At 37.4% G+C, this 21,616-nt stretch overlaps 1 protein-coding gene across 1 annotated transcript in view; it reads left to right on the forward strand.

Moving 5' to 3' along the window:
• LOC306987031 (uncharacterized protein) overlaps positions 1 to 18,818 on the forward strand; it is a 45,646-nt gene extending 26,828 nt beyond the window's left edge. Inside the window, exons 3-5 of the mRNA XM_079590936.1 lie at positions 13,568 to 13,671; positions 17,398 to 17,419; positions 17,837 to 18,818. Coding sequence (XP_079447062.1) covers positions 13,568 to 13,671; positions 17,398 to 17,419; positions 17,837 to 17,905 — 195 coding nt within the window. The 3' untranslated portion in view covers positions 17,906 to 18,818. The remainder of the gene's footprint in view (positions 1 to 13,567; positions 13,672 to 17,397; positions 17,420 to 17,836) is intronic.
• The last annotated feature ends 2,798 nt before the right edge of the window (positions 18,819 to 21,616 follow it).

Consider the following 21,616-nt stretch of genomic DNA (forward strand, 5'->3'; position numbering starts at 1 on the left):
GATTAAATCCTGGAAGCGGCTGAAACTCCTCTGCGGAACGGAAGGTGCTCTTTCAATCACCCCGTGAATTTCGTCATGCTTTGTGTATCGAGCCTCAGCCACAGGAGACGCACATGGATAGAATTACTAAGGCAGTTGGGGAAAGTTCAGGACCGGGTTCACTCCGATCACCCCGACAGGTTTGATTCCTTCATTAAAAGCACTCAAGTGAATTATAAGCAATTACAGTCATAGAAGCGCATTTGGAAGCATGTGGCCCGTCTCATGTTTTGGCACTCGCTGTAAACAACGGCTGGTCTTTGTTGGAGAGTTCTTGAACTCGCAGCCTTCTGTCTCAGTTCCTGAAACAGTGTCTAAATTAGGTTGAGGATATGATCCTAAACTGTACGGGTTTGATCTTCATTTCACCTTAATTAAAGCGTGGCTTTTGGCTCTTTGATAAGAGGATGAGAACGCTGTGACTCCACTCGTTTCCCTGCAGCTCTCATCCAGACCTGGAATACAATTAGACAGTGAGATGGCAGGAGCTTCAGATCAAGGGGCAAGCGATGATAATGATACGGGCTGCAGAAATCTCAAACAACAAGGAATTGGCATAGCAGATTCACACGCATGACAATCTCATGACAATCATGGTCAAAAACTGAATTTTAACATGTCTTTGTCTTTTGATTAATACATTTATATTATGACAACTCTCTGTTTATGAAATTAGCATGGTAATGGATATGACTGGCTGTTTCCATCCACCTATTTTTATGCATGTTTTGAGATGGACGGAAACGGCAAGATGCTTATAAATTCTAAAAATGCACATCATAACTTTTTTTTATCCGATATGAAAACATAAGTTACGGTGGAAACACATTTACCAAATAAATTCCTCAATGTGCATAAAAAAAGACACGTGACTGCGATGGGACGGCATAACTGGACCAACCAGCGGATTGATCTCATTGCACAGCTTGTGAAATGCTGTTTATTATATTAGTCTTTAGAACAACTGTTTTAAGGAATTAAGGCACCACTATGTATAGTAATTATTATAGTATTAAAAGATTATATTCTAACACAGGTCATGTGACGTCCTGTAAAACCCAGGTGTTTGCATTGCTTTAAAATAATGAAAACATGCATTACTTGTCACATGATAACATTTGTACTGCAGCATTGAGCAGAATCAGACTGATGTGCAGCGATCCGATGGCTTCCTCATTGCATCATTTCCGAGGAGCTCACATTATTGTGCAGTTTTTTCAGTAAATGTGGAGAATTGTGAATGCACATTATTTATTTCTGTATAATCAACAGTCTGGTGCATAATAATGTGCAAATGTATTGCTGTGTGCCTAGACTAATAATACACACTGTATCCAGCATCACTTGTGATAACAGTGTCGTCTAATTGAGTTAATCTGTTAAACAAGCAACCGTACAGGAAGGTTTGTCAGTCCATATTACAACAGACCACTAATGACTTACAATTATAAACTGATTGCAGAAGCCTTGAGAAGCACATGCCCCTCTCAAAAAATTATTTTTGATAATTAATTTGTATTATAATTAAGTAAAAAGGCTGAAAATAAACAAATTATGTCTAAATTTGGTCGAACGAGTCAAATTTTATGCAGATCAAATATCTATCATCTCATTTCATTCCACTATCTAGACCATATTTATTATGAATTTTAAGTACAGGGAGAAAGGGAATGTGATTTATTAGGTTGTAAAAGATAAAATGCTCTGTGCACGTCTTTGAGTTGATCTACATTGCATCATGGCCGTGCACATATGATTAACTGTAGGAAACCCACCATATGGTTTCTATGTAGGTCAACAAACACTCAGGTGGCTCTTTTGAAGTGTGTGTCTGCGCTCCAGCCTATGAACCATTACATGCTTTTTTTCTCTTCGAGAGCGAGACCGTATGAAGTATGTCATCTCCACAAATATGTGCGCACACTCAGTGCAAGGCAGAGTTCACTATGAATGTAGACAGAAGTGACAGGGTTACAGGAATACTGCACTGTTACATTATCATCATCAGCATCACGGTTTGCTGCTGGCATCTGTTGCCGTCACCATGTTAGTTCCAAGAATTCAATTTCCTACAGTAAGTAGCTCAGGGGATCTTGCTGACCGTTAGTGACCACAGGTCAAAGGTTATCGGAGTCTGTCCATTAACTGTGTTTTTTGTCCACTATAATGATTACAGATTTGCCCCATTTACTTCCATTGTAAGTGCTCACTGTAACATCAGAAAAATGTTATGGAACTGGAAATCCATGTTATGGAAAATGTTTTTTTTTGGTAATCAACATTGTTAAAAGTGCCCAGTAAAAGTAAAAATGTTAAGTACAGTATTGAGCCCTGAATATCCTAGTTGACCACATATACAGTGAGCCTGAATTACCTGGAATTGAAGATTTTATTTAATTTTATGGATTTTTAGAATAAAGTTGTTTTGAATAAAGTTTGGCTTTTTATTAAAAAAATTATTTTCCAAACCTGTCTATGCATGAAAAGTCTCTATTAAGGACTTATCAAATTAACATGTTAAACGTATTAAAGATTAAATGAAGATGAATTTGAATGCATATTACTCATTAAGCATGCAACAGATGCAAACAGTTAATTTATTTAGTGTTCGGTTAAATTACGTAAAGGTGTTATCACAGATACTGTTGCTATGGCATATTGTAGGTGTTAATGAGACATTGTGATTTTTCTAAACCTGGAAAATAAAGAGTCGGACACACACACACACACACTCACACACACACCAATAATCACGGGTTTAACAATTCCCTAGATACAGCGACAAGTCTCGGCCACATTCTTTTTTCTTATCGTGTTGTCATTATATCCAATCAAATACACAAGACCGAAATGAAATGAGCAGTGGCTCTTGTGTAGAGTAATGGATCCAGAATGTTTCAATCCTGAGAAAGACGGGAACACACAGGCTAGATTGAACGGCCCTGAACCCTTTCGTCTTGAGTCATTGACATCTTTCTTACAAATGTAAATATAAAAAGCCTCCTCGACCCATTCACAATCGCTATTCAAACACCTCTTTAGAAATCAATTTGTCTCACTGTTCTCTGTCTCGTTTGTGATTGTTAATTAAGGAAACTTGTTGCAATTGCGTTGTCGAATTAGACCTCGTCAGCCTCTTGTAATTGTTGCTCTCGATGCTTTCTGCTGGTGTAGTAGCCCTTGATTACCTCGTGCATATGCATTTCAACGTGAATTACTTTCACAGCGCAAGTAGCTTTTGATCAGGCCAGCGTAAGTGGCGTCTCATCCTCTGTGGCCATTTGCATTCTAATTCCATATTGACTTGATTTCCAAGGTAATTAGAGACACATAGTGGAGCGTACTGGCAGATTCATTCTTTTACTTTTCTTTTCAGTGACATTTCGTTTAATGCGCGAGGGCTCTGTCGCAGTAAGCGACGGGCCGTACAGGAAAATTGCGCAAAGCTAACAGATTCCACGCGCCCCCCTGAAATGATAACATTTGCCTTCCATCAAATTATCTTGTAAATGAGGAGAAAATGGCACGCTTGTCTTCAATTATGGGAAATGATAGTGGACTGCATAAAAACAAGCACCTTAAGCCTTTCACGGTATGCAAACGCTACTCGTTTGCTGGTAATGACTCCTCTTGAAGCCGGAACTGCATGCAGACGGTGCAGTTTATGGAAATGACACCGCTGTGCCTATTTTTCCTGGTCCTTTTTAGGGGCCTGTGCATTGCGAGCCTCATTGTCTGCTCTGCCGTAAGTCTCAGTAGTGCGGTGTCTGATTTGATTGGGTGATCGACATGGATGTAACCTGGTGACGAAATTTCTCATTGCAATTGTGTTGAAATCAAGGGGTCAAAGTGTAGCTGGATAGTCCCTTCTGGTGGACAGAAAGCATCTTTCTCCATTGACGGACGGACATTCATTATTCTCAATTGTGTTCTGACAAATTAAATTATGTAGCAAGCAACATTAAAATTTGAAATTTTGAATATAATGAGGTAAAATATTATAGTTTTACTGAATGTCCTTGTATTTTGATGGTTTAATCAAACTTGTAGGGTCATTAAAGACAAATCCCTCTAGACGTCACTTTTTAATGTAGATAAAACATTAAACCAACACTAGGGGGAGCACTGGGACATTTGGGCAATTACATTTGACATCCAGAAGAAATGTTACTTCCTGTTATTTCAACTTTTTCATTGACCTTTTCTAATTCTCAAGCAAGTCTGTTTTGACAGGTTATTATATTTGGTTGAAGGAGGTCATTTTCCTCACAGCAAGATCCCGGGTTTACTTACACAAAGATTTGAACAGATGTGTGATGACATTGAATATCCTGGAAATGATTGTGAAATTAATCTGGTCTTTTTCTAAAGAAAAGAGAATGAAGTGGCTCCCGGGATAGGAAACGGACTTATTGGACTTTGTTTGGTGCTGAAAGAATGTGGCCATTTCATGTTCATCTTTGTGTAAATAGTTAATGAATTGCAGGTGATGTGTGTATTTAGTTTGGAATAAATTAAATTTTAATACTAAATTAATTTAGAAAAATTATATTTTAGAATATTATCCAAAAGTTAAGAGCATTTCTATGCTTAAATATGTGTTTTCTGCTGTATAATGGTACATTGCTTGCATTGGGTGTGTGTGTGTTCAGCAGTGGTTTGCATGAGCCTGGAGGCTCAGATCTCTTAAACCTCATGATTCACCCAGTGGTCTTCAAGGCGACTGGCCATTTTGTGTTCAAACATGCCTTAAGAAAGCTCTTTAGGAAGCAGCTGCCCTGCGCTCTGAACCATAAACCTTCAGAATAATGCTTTTACCAGCCGATGGTGCCTGTGTGTCACTGTCATCTGTGTGAATCACTCAATCACTTTTGCCCATTGTTGGGTTTTTGAATTGAGTTGTTGTTAGTCTAGACTGCTTGCAGAAATGGTCATGTTCATGGTAATGGTGTTAACATCTGGAAGAAGACACATTTTAGTTGTGCTGTGCTTATTAATTTTGAGTCATGTTGATTTGAATAACAGTATTCCACACTTTCTGACCAATGGATTTCCATGACATTTTTCAAGCAGATTGTGATTATAAGGGTTAAAAAAAATCTAAAGAATGAATCCCTCCCAAATCATCACAATACAGTAGCTTGCAAGCAAGTTTTACTCTACACAATAGCAACATTTTACCCACAAAAATGTAAAATATAAAAACAAAAACATTTTACAATTAGTTACAAAAAATAAAAGGCTTATTGTAGGACTTATGTTTCAAATTATTTATCATAACAGAATGTTTTATGTTTAGGTATTAATCATTTACACAACGTTTGGGGCCTGTAAGATTGTTTTTTAAATATATTCATACTTTTATTAAGCGAGGATGTATTTAATTGATCAAATGTTACAGTAAATACATTTACATTTCTATTTGAAATGCTGTTTTTTTTTTTTACGGTTTTACAACGATTCCTGAAAAAAGAAAGTTTCCACAAAAATACTGGGCAGCACAACTGTTTTCAACATTGATAATAATCATAAATGTTTTATGATTCATCGTTATATTACAATGATTTCTGAAGGATCATGTGACACTGAAGACTGGAGTAATGATGCTGAAAATTCAGCTTTGATCACAGGAATACAATTATTTTCAATATTAACAATATTACTGTTTAACTGTATTTTTGATCAAATAAATAAAGCCACGGTGAGCATAAGAGACTCCTTTCATAATAAACATTAAATATTTTTAATCTTACAGATCCCAAATACTAAGATATATTATTATTGTGAACTGGCTAAACAGTCAAAACTAGGAAGCATTCAGAATGAACCGTTTATTAAAGGATTCATTCTAACTCGGCCACTGTAATACAAGTCTTCTTAAGTCATATATTAGCTTTTGTGCCAAGTCAATTCAATTTGTTCATGTATGCACAATGGAGAATTACATTTGAGAGCTGCAGTTTATCGTGGAGGGGAGTATAGGGTGACTAATGAGGACATTTTTTTTCTATTAAAATAATAAAGGGTTTTGATTTTTGTATGCTCCTTAAGACATCGTTTTGAACTTCTCCCTTCTCGAAGACTATTACGCACTGATATATGTCCAGCAGTGTCTGTGTCTATTAATTTATTGATTCGTTAGGTTTGAAAAGGACACAGAAATGAGATTCATCATTGGTTTAGCTGAGTTTGTCCTGTTGTTGAGTGAGGGAGTTTAGCAGTGTGAGTCAGAGCTCTCTCGCTCCTCCGTCAGTGGGATGTTGCCACTCTAAACTGGTTAGTATGCCAGTGTGTAAGAACTGGCCACATCTGTCAGGAGCCGGGAAGCAGGGCCAGGATTTACCTGACAGCTCCAAAACTGAGCACAAGCCAAACAAACAGCTTTTTTCCATCTGTCACATCACCTCTGACTGTGTGCCGTGGGCCGGGTTCAACTAGTGGACGACACCTTTTTACACCGGGGACAGGAGGAGAGGTGGAGAGGTGGAGATGGAGGGATGCCAGACTGCTTTTCCCACAGGTGCCAGGGCAGCAGAACGGTGAATGAACAGAGCTCCTGTCTTATCCTGTCTGACTACATGGGGAGTAAAATATGACGTCCACATCTATAGTGGAGATGAATGCTTGGAGTCAGCATTTTTGAGATTCTTTTTCACTCTCTTGCAGGACTCAATGGTCGGTGTGAGACTGGTTCAGGCCGGTTGACAGAACCAACTTGCTCAAATTGGCCAGTGCTGGATTTTCTGTATGTTGTTGTCATGCCACATTTTAGTAGCCTGGGAAAACCCTGATGAACTTCCGGCAAATTTGAAATTTGCTCTGCAAGTCCGTCTGGCCAAGAGCCCATTCAAGCATATTTCCAATTTTTCCAAATTGAGGCACTAATCACAAACTTTACACAATGACGATCGCTCTGATTTGTGCCCAGAGGCATTTGAGCGACGTCCGTTGGTGTCGCCACTTTGGAAATGGGCTGTGAATGAACCTTCCCCAGACCCACTCCCAGTTAAACTGAGAAGGGTCTGGTGTCAACCAGGCTAACATCTTAGTGAACTTCCCAGAAAGCTCTCTGTGAAGGTTGGCTGTGATTGGGTAATGACTTGGATTTGAAAACTGGGTTGGTATAGGGTTAAGGTTTGGGTTTGGTTTTGCTTGTAATTATATATTTTTTTTATTTTGAAACTCTTTTCACTCAGCAATTGCTAGCAAATTTCACAAATTACAAAGAAACCGTAAGTAAAGATCCACTCACTTTAACGATAACTATTACGTTTTAATAATCATTCTAATTCTATTTTTTTTTTGTCAGCCAATTGTAATCCACCCGACTATAAAGAGTCCGAGCATTTAAAGGTGTAGACGACAAAACTGCAGTGCACTTATAATAAAGCAAATGTTATCATGCGTTGATGTGGACGCTATTGTCGCCATACTCATCTTTATAAGTATGATGTAATGAAATGGTATTTACTTGTAAAACATACTCCAGTAATCTTTTTTTATATTTACAACTTCGAAAAATCATGTTTACAGTGTATATAAGTACATGCAACGTGTAACTTTTTCAGGATCAAATGAAGTGTTCCCAAATATTGGCTAATTAGTTAAAGCATGTTTATCAGGCTAATCTTTATGGCTTTCTGAAATATCAGGCTAAAGCATTTATGCATTTTGACATTTATGCATCATGCTTTCACACGCTTTTCTCACATGCATCTGTCTAGGCTTATCTCTTGTTGACGTTGCTGAAATTATCATTTTTTTCCCCACAAAAATATTATAAGCTTCAGATGAACTGCATTGAACATGCATGGTTTCATGGGTTCATGTGTTCATGTGTTTATGAGTGTCAAATGTATAATATACAGCTATTATGGCAAAATATTATATAAAAAAATTGTAATGGAAATATGAACAGATGTTTTCTTCTATATTGTGAAGTACATCTGATTGAAATGGATTATCGAAAGAAAATGTAAGGCGGGAACGTTCTATCCATCGGTTTTTGAATAGTTTATGAGGACAAAATAATTGGAGAAGTCTGGCATACGTCATTAAAAATGACAAGTGATTGAAAAAACATGCATAGGTGAATCATTCACAAAAATATCAATAACATGCATTTACAAAATTAGTTTTTATTTCATACTGACTTTGTGCATTTTTAAAGAAACACAAAATAGCACAAAAAGGCTATATTAAAAAATGCATCATGCTTTCATGAATAAACAAACAAATAAATAAAATGATTAGGATTTTTTCCTCTCCTTTCAGGACAGATAAAGTACAAATCTGAACTACTGTTCTGCTGACACATCTTTGTTGTTTAGGCCTGCTTTGTCGTCTTTTAGACTGAACTATGAAATCTGAATAGTGAGTTGATTTTTAGAGGATGCATCACGTATAACATCTCTTCTGAGGCCGGGTGCAATTTCCTGAAGGACCCTCACCGCCGCCCATTCTTGAGGTTAGAAATGCCTCTTGAAACTTCAATATATAGTGTGCACTTATAACACTTTGGGTCACTTCAACTTTTGCACAATGTGGCGTAGCAATTATCACATGCGGAGTATGATAAAGCAGTTCTCCATGAATTTGTAATGGAGCCACATGTTGAACAGCGCCTCAATTAGAGCGCAGCTGTACAGAAAGTGACGCGAGGATTGTGACTGTTCACCCATGAGCACAATCTCAAGATTATTCATCGTGCTCATAAATATCACACAGATGTGTGCCGTGGACATCCACCAGTGCAGTTTTGGACTGGACTTTGTAAGTTCATTTGGGAGTAGAGCATCACAGCAGATTGCATGCATGACAACTTGACCAGTGACGAGCATGCCTACAGTAATATTGTGTAAAATACATTTCATTTTCGAATGTTTGATTTCATGATTTTATTGCATGCATAAAACAGCTGTAATGCAATTCAATCAGTATAATCCTTGCAAATATTGATGTAAACTTGGATCTACATTCATCACATTGCAGTAAAAATGTAAACGAAGAATCAGTTCACATATTTGTTGCATAACTTCACATAAATTCACATAACTTGTCGTTCTCTCTCACCTCTAATGCAAATGACATGCTAATGATCTTCCCTCAGGTGAAATTTTACCTGAGTTGAATGAAGTTGCTCATATTTTCATAAAAATATGTACATCTGATAAACCATATCTATATTTTACACATACACGCGCACACAGTTAATAATTAATATTAATTACATTTATGGCAGGCCCCTTTATTCAAGGCGATGCTTTGTGTTTATGCATCAAGAGGCCTGTGTTTAGACTTGCATCGTGAAAAGTGTTTTGTGACCTTTTCTTTGTGCATTATTTGTAGTGCTCCGAGGCGTCCGGGACTGTTAGCATGTTCTGTTTGCTCTACTAGTATTAAAGTGCAGATCATACCCTCGAACGCCAGTGTTATTGTACTCCAACATGAGGGCAACAGTCCAGAGAAGCGCTTTATTTCCCTTTATGAGTGCACTTTATTATTCATTAGACAAAAAGAAGCACTGTTGATGGAAATTTTCTCACCATTTCTTTTCACATAAAGTGGAAATTATGGCAGCTGTGGACGTCTTTTATGTTCTAATGTCTCGTATGCATGTACTGAGGAGATGAAGAGTGGCTCACCTCAATTGAGCGGAACAAAACAGACAGGGTTAAGGACCTGAGGAGCTGGGGGGTTTCATTTCAGCGCTGTTTGAAGAAGCCGTTTTAAATTTGAAATAAATCACTTTACCCAGACTCTCCGGGAGACTGAGCATGGAGGGCAATGAGTGTAAAAACCCTGCCTTGTCAAACTCTTCTGAAATGAAGGTCTGGGACGGCGCATCCTTCTCTTGGGCTTTCTCTGGAAAATACTTGATTTAAAATGCAAGTCAGCGCTGTGATCAAATCCCCTCGTGATTTGTCTCGTTCGTTTCTGCTTTGTTCCATCAGTTGTTTTTCACACATTTGTTTACTCATTTTTTATTACTTCAGCAAAGCTAAATAAAGATTTCAGCAGATGTGATGTGAGTTTGCTACCAAGGTGTTTAGAGATGCGGATAGTTCTGTGCTGACAATAAACCATAATTATAGCAGATAATGAAAATTTATATCGTTGCAAATATCCCCATTCAAACGGCTGCGTGCTTTGAAGTTAACTTATTTAATGCATATTTTATTTCCATTTCTTTTGAGATCACTGTATCTGGCGGACCCCCTGTTGCACTTCTGTGGACCCCTAAACCCTCTTTTGAAGATCCGGTTTATTTCCCTGGATCTACCGAAGCTCAAAACTTGTCATTTGTTTGTTTGCGAGTTGATGAATGGCTCACAGCCGCCTCCGTGTTCAGTCTGGGGAGCTAATGCTACACGAGCTGATGTGTTAACCTGGTTTCTTCTTCTCTTGAGATGTGCATCCCTAACAAGTCAGCTTTCATGTGTCATATCTCTGTGTATCCACTGCCTTTTGGGAGACCGAAGTCACATTTGCTTGATCTCTGATCAAGAATTGAGATAAATGAAGCTTGGGCACAAAACGTACTGTGGCCATGCTAAGAGGTTAATTATGAGAACGTCTCCGCATGCTGGGTCATGGTTTCTATTCTGTTCCTCTATCAGAAGATAAATGCGAATGTTCCCTGCTTGTTCCTTTGGTGACACCAGATCATTAGAGCAGATATTAGCTGTGCTTTTATCATGGGTGCAGGGTGTTCTGGGACAGAACTGCATTGTGTCGTTCAGCACATGCCCTACATTCACTGTCTATCTAGAGCAAAATATGACCTAAACACATGTTTGCCTGTTAAAAACATTGGAGTCATAAGATTTGAAGGGAACCATTTTTCATGTGAATCAGATAATATTTTTTTCCCTTGGAATAATATATTAATTTAATGGACTTTTATACAATATAGTATGCATTAAGAATGCCAGTAACACTATGGGAGCTTGTTTCTGCCACGGAATGAAACTATTTAAAAGATAATTTGAATATTTTTCTTACAAAAGAGTTTATAAAGTCAGAATTGCAATTCTGGCTTGTTTTCTCGCAATTGCAAGTTTAAATCTCAAGTATGAAATCTATATTGTTTTTTTCCCCCCAAAATAAATTGGATGTTAAAAGCTAAGACTGTCTGTTGTTTTAGTGCTCGTGAAATAAGGCATTATAATGTAGCTACAGTATGAAATATTTATATTATTTTGAGATTTACTAAAGATCAACGTGATCTAAATGTTAAATGCTGGCATACAAATAAATTATGATCACACGCAAAAACAAGAGAGAACCAGATAAATATGAATAACCGATTATGTTGTAGTCAATTGAAATTATAATTTTTTTTCCCTAGTAAAATAAAGCCTGTTTAAATTTTTTGCCAAATAATTTTGTCAGATAAATACCTTCACTTTTATGTTTTGTTCCCCATTTAAAATATAAAGTATTTTTTCTCAAAATGTACTTTTGGCCACTACTGTCCAATATAAAATGATGTAATATTGGGAGATAACCAATAATGCAAATCCCTATATGTGTTTTTAAAAGATTCAGTGAGGATCCAGTGAGTTTCATCTTTGCAGTTATAGTAGGGAGTGCATGATTTGCAACATAAATATGCCAAATTAAAGTATAACAAGTAGCTTTTTATCAGTTGAGCAACTTGCCAGTATATTGAATTTAGAACTAAATTATGATTTAAAGCAAATTTAATGGCAATCTCCATGGGTTAAGTGTGGAACAGGGTTGCATTGCATCAGAAAAACTCTCAATACGGCATATATATTCAAAGTACAGGTGTTGAGTTAAAGCGCGATCTCTCCTGTGGCTCACGATGTGCTGACATCAGCGCTCCAGCTGTTTCCAGAGGTGAACATCACGCTGACTTTCAGAGCTTTAGAAGTCAATGGCGTGTTTATTTATTCATTTATTTTCGGCCATTCACGTCTGTCATGATTAAAAGACTAGTGTGTTTACTGCAAATGTACTTTGCGGTCGAAAGAGTCAGAGAGCGAAAAAAGCGTCATGATTTAATATACTAATTATCTCTGTCAGCTAATTAGAATTGAGCATTTTGCTGGTTTAAATAGAGAGCGACGTGAGCACCTCGGCTGCTGCGGGGAACACGCTGACGTCAAGCTGAGAGCTTCACCGTTCACACGCCGGCTTCGGCCTCATTAATTACGCTCCGCAAGAGTTCAGATGCCGTGCTAATGACCGAGAGTGGCTCTGAATGAAATCAAGTACACAAGACGGCTCCTTTATTTCCCTTATTCCTGAGAGGTCTTTTTATGCATTGAAAACCTTGACTCTAATGGATCCCATACTGTACTCATGCTGTCATGTCATGTGTGTGTGTGTGTTTTGTGGGTTTCATGTTCTCTTAGCATGTTTTTCATCGACATTTATAACCAGTGCACAGTATTATGTCCTCGTGTTGTCGTGATGCCGTAGGTCAGCAGGGTCACCGTGGTGCTTCGATGTCTTTCATAGCTTCAGCTGCTGATTTATTCATTACGCAGGGTTTGGTGATCAGTGACTGTATGGCTGTGAGGGGTTTGCTGACACGGCGTGAATAGAGATTTACGGCATTAACCGAAGGATCCTTGACCTTTTCATGATTGTATATCAGGGCCGTGTCTTCTAAAATGCAGAAGTCTCTTTCTCTGCATTTTTTTATTATGTAAATTCATGTCCCAGTTTCATTTGTTGTTTACATGGTTTCTGGGTTAAGGCGATACCGTTCAAAAATGTGGTGTCAGTAAAATGATTTAAGTCTCTTATGCTCACCAAGGCTGCTCAAAATATACAGTAAAAAAGGAAACATTATTACAAGCTCTTTTCTATTTGAATATATTGTAAATTATTCCTGTGATCAAAGCTGAATTTCCAGCATCATTACTCCAGTCTTCAGAGTCACATGATCCTTCAGAAATCAGTATAATATGATGATCTGATGATCAAGAAACATTTATGATTATTATCAGTGTTGAAAACAGTTGTGCTGCTCAGTATTTTTGTGGAAAACATTATAATTTTTTTCAGGGCTCTAAAGTTCAAAATAACGGTGTATATTTGAAATGAAAGTCTGTGACTGTAAAAATCATAACTGTGATTTTTAATCAACATAATGCATCCTTGCTGAATATAAGACCATTAATTAAGACCATTATTCTGCAACTGACCAATCAGAATCAAGTATTGCAAAGAGTTGTGTAATATCCACATACTGAGGTTATATTTTATTCTCATATTCTCTATTTTTCATTCTTCGAGATCTTTGCACCATGCATGCTTGTGGAGTGCATGAAACATTTTCTTTCCTGCTTCTACCAAGTGCATCTTAATTTTACATTTTCAAGGAGCAACGTTTTGGATGTAAACAAATGATATGTTTTAATTAGGGACAGAGCTCCCTTAATCAAACTGAATAAAGAAAAGATTAAAAAGTACAGTTTTGTTTGTTCAGATAATTCTATTGGGAAACATTTCATGAGGAACGTTCTTTTTTTAATTTATTTTTTCTTCCCAGTTCCAGGCAGAAGAAGAGAGAAGAGCATCAGCCTCCTGTGTCCCTGTGATTCCTCTGAAGGCCAAACACCACGCTCTTCTTCAGCTGATGCCCGTGGCCCTCAGGTGACCCCTGTGAGGGCCAGTCCCTCTTTCCTTCTCTTTCTCCCCCGTGTACAGACTCCCTTCAAACAGAACAACTCCAGCTCGCTTCAAAGTGGCCTTTTTGTCTCTAAAGCATATGACGCGTGTTGTTTGAAGTTTTAAATGTCTTGTCATTTACGATAGAATGCAAATGCCCAGAAGTGCCAGACTAGACATGCATGTGTGGGTGATTCCTTATGTAATATGTCCATCTGGAGATGCAGTCTTAATGTTTTCATATGTTAAAAGCAAATGATTATTACATTTCATAAAGGCTGAAACAACACTAACTGAACACTACATTTACAGTCAATTGCAAGATTATAAGTAGTACTGCTATGATGGACACACTCACAATGACCAGTTCACCTGTAAATTAACATATTGTCATCATATACTCAACCCTATGTTGTTTTTCTCCCGTCACACACAAAAGGGGATTTTAGGCGGGATGACCGAGCTTTTGTGAGTACTAAACTAAGTTTAGATCTTGGAGTAATAGAAAAAGAGAGATAGAGAGAAGAGAAGCTCACATACAGTACAGGCGAAACTGGAAAAGTTTGAATATGGTGCAAAAGTTCATTTATTTCAGTAATTCAACTTAAAAGGTGAAATTAATATATTATATAGACTCATTACATGCAAAGTGAGATATTTCAAGACGTTATTTGTTATAATTTTGATGATTATGGCTTACAGCTTATGAAAACATTTTCACAATATTCTAATTTTGATTTTGGGGTTTTCATTAGCTTAAAATTATAACATAATCATCAATATTATAACAAATAACGTCTTGAAATATCTCACTTTGCATGTAATGAGTCTATATAATATATTAGTTTCACCTTTTAAGTTGAATTACTGAAATAAATAAATGCATGATATTAAACATTTTCCAGTTTCACATGTATACCACCCTAGCAAACACAATGCACGGTTCTTGTTTGTGAACCAGCTCCTAAAAAGGTGCTTTAGTGTTTTTTTGTTGTTTTTTTAGAAGCGAAAACTAATGTTCCCAGAACATTGTGGATGAGTGAATGCAGATGTATTTACAGTATGCTTCATTTATAGCCCATTCTCTGCCAAAAGTCCTGAACGTTTAACTTATGTTTAAGTATCTTAAGAGCCTGAGGCAGAAAATCCCTTGTTAAGACAAGCTTTTCTTTCAGGGCTCTTAATAGGGGATTAGAGGAATCCTCTGGCCAGAGCAAGCATCTGAATTTAATCCACCTTGTAAGATTGCCTTTAATTGTCATAACCTGACAGAACGGAACAACAGAGACTAATGCCAAGCTCTAAATTAGCCGTAGAGAATAAAATATGTCAACCTGGTGTAGCCGGTCACGAGTATCTGCATCCTTACATATGAACGCTGAATTAAAAGAAATGGACAAAAGGACCTGATTGGTCCGAGAAGGCTCTTCCCACATATGTTATGAATACACACTGGAGATCGTCATGAAATAAGCAGATAAATGCTGAGGAGCACATTATATGTTTTCATTTATTTTAATCCCTTTTGTGTGTTTTTTTTCTTGTCTGCTGAAGAATTAATTGGGATATTTTACCGTGAGCCCGGACTCTGAAGGACACGAGCCCAGCGTGTGCCAGATATTTAACCTTTTAACCTTTTCTTCTGATTGGAGAGGAGTGCGGCGGCCTATCATAAAAACACCATTGCTGAGTTATCTTCTCTCTAAACGCAGGCACTAAATTAAATGACCAAAATGACTTTACTTGGACAGCTATGATAATGCACTTCACTGTGATGAAAAAAATGCCGTCTTAGATGGAGTGGATGGCGAGATCGAGAGCAAGTTAGATTACATCATGAGAGGTCTGCTGTTGTTTTTAAAGCACTTGACGGTCTGGTGGAATAAAAAACACCTTTGAATTTTTTTCTTCTTGGTGTCATAATCTTATGTTCATACACTTCTTGTAAATTTGAATCTTCAAAAATAAGTTGTTTTAAATAGCAACATGCGTTCTAACTCTTCAACGCCCTTTGCTCACATGCACATGCTTGTTTTAATGATGTTCTGTGTGTGGCGGGAGACTTTCTGTCGTGTGCTTCTGGTTTAATGCGCTTCAAGCTAGCAATTTCACTTTGAACTGGTGTAATGATGTCATGCTTCATCTAATGAGTCATTTTATGCTGACATATTCGAACTCCACGGTGTCACTTCTAATGAGTTTCATAAACATTTGCTTTGAAATTTAATTGAATAACCCTGTCATTCTGCAAATGTGATATGGACATATATATATTTTTATAATTCCCAAATCATCTCAACCCTTTGAAGCACCTTAGGCATGTGCAAAACCACTTTATCTGAATATTTATAAATACATTTCATTTAAACCTTTAAATGTCTCTACAAGAGATCTGCAAAACCAAGCGTTTTTTCCTCCTTCTGTGACCAAATATAAAGTGACAGAGCTGATCAAATTTTACACTATTAATGAGGTTTAAAAATTATGTTTTGCATAGTCTGAGCAGTTTTTCATACAAAAAAATATTGCATTTAAAAGAATAATACACCAGCCCAGCGATTAAACAACACCGGTAGCCAAAAAGGCAAAAACATTTTTACTTAAATTGTAAGTCCTGATTGTCCATGACCCCCATATGAACAGTTCTTTCCTTCTTTTTATAGACTTTGTCCTCTCAAGACAGAAACTAAATATTTATTTTAGGTAAAATCATGCGTTGACAGAATGGATTGACGTCCTGCTATTTTTGCATAATCTGTCCCAGCTGTGATCAGTACAAGCAATCGATTCATTGGGAACTAAGCTAAACCAGAACTTGGATTGGTTTGGATCCTGTGTGATGCAGTAAATCCGATTCTTCTTAAAGCATTTACTCCGAGACAGTGAATAGATTCCTGAGATAAAGGTCTAAGATATATGAACTGTAGAGAGCTTAAAGGATCTTGTGTAAGGTAGAGAGGTTCTGATTTCAAGGGTGTCCAATGATCCATGCAAGACTTTGCACCCAGTCATTTACTCATTTCAACAGGTATAGATGACAGAACGCTCTCCCGTTTGCTCATTTTAGACTTTGCTGGCAGTGCAGTCAGTGAAATCACTATCATTAGCTTAAATCTCCTCTACTTGTCCTTCCTCTTGTGTTACTGGAGGTTTAATCGCATACAGTGAAGCTCAAAGGTCTGAAATCTGGGATTTTTTTTATTTTTTTTCAATTTGAATTTGTAAATATTTAAAGAAAAAAATACATATTTGGAAATGAATAAGAACTAATAAGATTCTGCTCTTTTTCTGAGTTGCTTTTCATATTTTTTCTAAAAAGGTGAATCACATGATCATCAAGTTTTCTTGAAGCTCAATTGCTTCTGTGATTTAACACAAGAGAGAGCCACATAAATAATAATATCAGTTTTTTTTTTATCCAGTTAAGTTTTTCATTGTTATGCTGATAGTATCATTTGTGATTTTGTGTTGAATTTTAAAGCATCCTGGTCTCAGACTTTAGGTCCCCTATATATATATATATATATATATATATATATATATATATAGTTTAGTTGCTTATGATTATGCATAATTTGCTGTCATTAGTATGTGTAACAGATGTAGCAAGTACACTGTAAAACTAACGTTTACTAATGATGAGAACAATAATTGTATTATTTTGTTAAATTATTATTTACAAATACCTTTGTGTCATATATTTTCATATAGATTTGTAAATATAGCGGATCAGGTGATGGCAGCTCATACAGCAATTAATGAGTCCATGATGAGCTAAAGTAAATATATCTTAGTTCAAATATAATTAGAGAAGCTGAAGTCCAATTTACATTCATTGTTTTAGTTTTTTTTCTTTCTATTGCTGTTCTAAAATTGTTACTGTTGTTTATCACTGCTGCTCTAAAAATATCAAATATCAAATCAAAATTAGAATCAAGTGCAGGCAAAGGTTTTCGGCTGATAGGTAAAGATCCTCACTTTTTAAAGCTAAGAATGCGTGCGCGTGCGTGCGTGTGTGTGTGTGTGTGTGTGTGTGTGGACTGCAGATGTGAAGGGGTGAGAGAGGACTGATAGAGAGTGAAACAGTGCACTTCTCTTGGCAGAATCACATAAGTTGGATATGTGACTTTTTTCCCCTTTCCTCACACAGTGCTCTTCAGATGGGATTATTTGTGACATGTGGGCCATCTCTCCGCAGAGGCTGGCTCTCATTAAATAGGGACCTTGGGTACGTAACCATGGAGAAGATGGGACTGAGTCTGACCGGTCTCGGCTCCTGGGACCGGTCATGAAGCGCTGCGCTCGAGACAGCCGGTTACCCCGGCAACGCAGAGACCTATTCCACTCACAGTGTGAATCCAAGAGAAAAACAGATATTAAAGTGTCAGCGTGTTTGTTGGGACGAGGCCCATCTGCATCTGCGCTGTGATTGTTTTAGGGGTGCACAATATATCGCTGACGTATTGGTTATTGGCCAATATAACCTTTTTGTATAGTGGTCTATTTTTAATATTTAAAGTCACCATGCAATCAATTATTATTATTTTTATGGAATATTGCAGTATTTATTATAAATGATTTACCTGTGAGCTCTGCTGTACCTTTAGAGTTACAGGCATGCACACTTTGGGAAAAGAATATGTATGGCTCTCAGACAGGTATATTCTATGCAACTGTGTTGATAGAAAAAAAAAAAAAAACTAGATACATTTCTAGTTTCAACATTATTTGTTCTTCAGAATAATGTTATTTCCTTTTTAAAAGAAAAAAGTATCAGCTGTATTCAAAGAGACCCACTCTTTGTTTTCGACCATTACAAATGTGTACAATTGACCAATTTACTCATGGAGCCGCATTAAGATCTCCACATCTCTGGGATTGAACCATATAGGGCCTTTAAAATTAAGTTGTCAAAAGAAAAGTTTGTTGAGAACCAGAATCTAAAAGGATATTAAGATGTCTTTAATACTTTTTGAGTTACAGGCACATTTTGGGGGAAAACACAATATGATTTTTTGCCATTTTCTGAACTTTCACCGTTGGCATATAATGCAACAAATCAACCGATTTAACTAATATACCCACCAATCTCTGTGTGAAAATAAAATAATGATGCTGCCGTCTTTCTAAAGTCATTTTTACCCTCCTGTAAGTTGGCTCCAAATCTCAGGTGAAAATTGTAATTTTGACCCTCGACAAAACTGTGAATTACTCAGTACATTATATATCCATGACATTTAATATTTTGGCTTCTTCATTTATGCATTTCTTTCACCCGATTTTTTTATTTATTTATCAAAATCGAAATATTTAGCCCCGGACCTCTTGTTGAGAGCATTAAAAAAAAAAAAATCTTGTTGATAAATAACAAAAGAAAAAGAATCTGAAGTTGAATGAAATCCCCAGACTGTGTTGCTGAAACTCTTTTCACAAAGTCCTAGTAATAAACCGAGCATTATTGTGCATAAAACAGTTAATCTGTAGTAAATTTATGACAAAGACTAAAATTAGCACTGCAGTAAAGCAGCCGATCATGTTCTCGTTGCAGATAACAAGGTGGAGCAGGCCTCGTGTCTGACGTTAACACCAGCAGGAGGTGTATGTTAAAGAGTGTTTTCCAAAAGCAGTCGATGTATTCCCCTAAACGTGACAAACAATAAAACATGCCATCTGTCATGGGTTCCGCCGATGATAAACCAATACACTTGTGCGTGCCGAGCTTGTGTTGCACTTAGGCAAATAAATGATTGTGTATATGTCTGGCTCTGTGGCTTCATAAATGCCTTGCAGGGCTTCTCCAAGTGATGGCTTAAATGTGCCCACATGGGCTTTATTTGTTGATCCGTGGACTCAGACATGCGTGCCCGCTGGGTAGAAGTAAATGGAAAATTTGGAGAGCATTGCATGTTTTTAGCTGCATTACAATGGAATGTTTCCCATCTCTCCGTCTCCCCAAACACGGCTCTTATTTCTCTCGTAATGATGATGGATTGGATGCGAGGACAAAACAACAGCACTGGTTTTCCACACTGTCTGTATTCCATTTCAACGCAGACTCCAGAATGTTGACAGGAAGATTTTTTTTTTAGGCTGTTGTGTTGTTACCCTGTTTGAAACTGAATATAGATGTGTAATTGCTTTTGTAGTACAAAGAATATATATTTTTTCTAGTGAACGAGGGGTAAAATACACTGATAAAATATAGCAATTTCCGGTTAACTAATAACAGTCAAATTTCATCAGAATAGTAGCAATGATGGTCCCTGCTTCAGACCTCTGATAATGTGTATTTTCATACAACAGAGTGACTGATAGATAATAAAACTAATGAAAACTGACAGCTAGAGGCCTGAAGGCCAGAGTCTATTTGGCACATGACATATTTAGTTTTCTATTCTGCTCTGCAAGTGCAAGTCATAATTCCTAATCAAAATCAGTCGTTTCATGTATATTGGCCTGTTAGGTAAACTTACATTTGTGTTGGCGATGGTGTGTATTTTTTAATACCAAATTGATTTGAGCAATAAACCATTTCATTAAATAATAATTAAATAATTTAATTTGTGCACATACATGGTTTTCTATTATTTTACTCATGTATCTTATTGTCCATTTTATAAGCCGAGTTGAATCCAGCACATCTGAAACCCAAACGAGTGCTGGAGGAGGGCTGAGCTCCAACATTTTATCATCACAGGTTCGTTGCAATGATGCGTATTAATATTAATGTGCTTAATGAGGGATATAAGTAAATACATGTTTCAATACAAGTTTCCCAACTTGTCTGAGGTTTCTAGTGCAACGTCTACAGCAGCAGAATTTAGGTATAAAACTACAGAGACCATCCATCCACTCATCCATCCATCCATCCACTCGTCCTTCCATCCATCCTTCCATGCACTCATCCATCCATCCACTCTTCCATCCTTCCATGCACTCATCCATCCATCCACTCTTCCATCCTTCCATGCACTCATCCATCCACTCTTCCATCCTTCCATGCACTCATCCATCCATCCTTCCATGCACTCATCCATCCATCCATCCACTCTTCCATGCACTCATCCATCCATCCATCCTTCCATCCATCCTTCCATGCATCCATCCATCCACTCTTCCATCCATCCATCCTTCCATGCACTCATCCATCCATCCATCCTTCCATGCATTCATCCATCCATCCATCCATCCTTCCATGCATCCATCCATCCATCCATCCACCTATCCTTCCACGCACTCATCCATCCATCCATCCACTTTTCATTGAATCAGTTACATCTACTGGGTGAAATTTAAATCACCTCCTTAATATTCTTGAGCCAGCCTTAAAGCTTTTCACTTCATTCTTAGAACTGTGGTGGTGTATAACACCTATTGAAAGCTATCCGTTAACATTCTCATTCATCTCACAAGTACATGACCACCATGTTCTCATCTTGGCTTCATCTTTACTCACTTTTTTTGAGAGCCAGTCACCTGAGATGTACAGTAAATGCTAATAATTCACAGGAAAAAGACATCCCGACAACACTGATTGGTTAGTGGCTCCACAAAAATCCCCCAAGCCCTTCAATAGTGACGCTCCTGTGCCGTGGCGTCAATGCCCGCAGACATTAATGAGTCCACGTTTACACTTTTAAGAAAGAAATGGCCGTTTACTACGGGATTGCTCTTAAATAAATATTGAATCACAATGCACAGCTACTTTTGAGTACCTGGCATTAGAGAAAGATGCTTTTTGCCAATTTAATGGTGTAGTTTCTGCATCCACCAGCAGGGGCGAACCGGTCCATGTTAACCGGCTAAACTTTGCCCATTTGGGTCAAACGGAAGAAGGATTGATCAGAAATCCGCATCCATCTTGACAGACAAATCACTTTTATTGATACGAGTTGAAATAAAGCCGTCACCCTTTGAGTGTCCAGGTCTC

Source organism: Phoxinus phoxinus (genome assembly GCF_949152265.1).
Source record: "Phoxinus phoxinus genome assembly, chromosome: 19".
Lineage (NCBI taxonomy): Eukaryota > Metazoa > Chordata > Actinopteri > Cypriniformes > Leuciscidae > Phoxinus > Phoxinus phoxinus.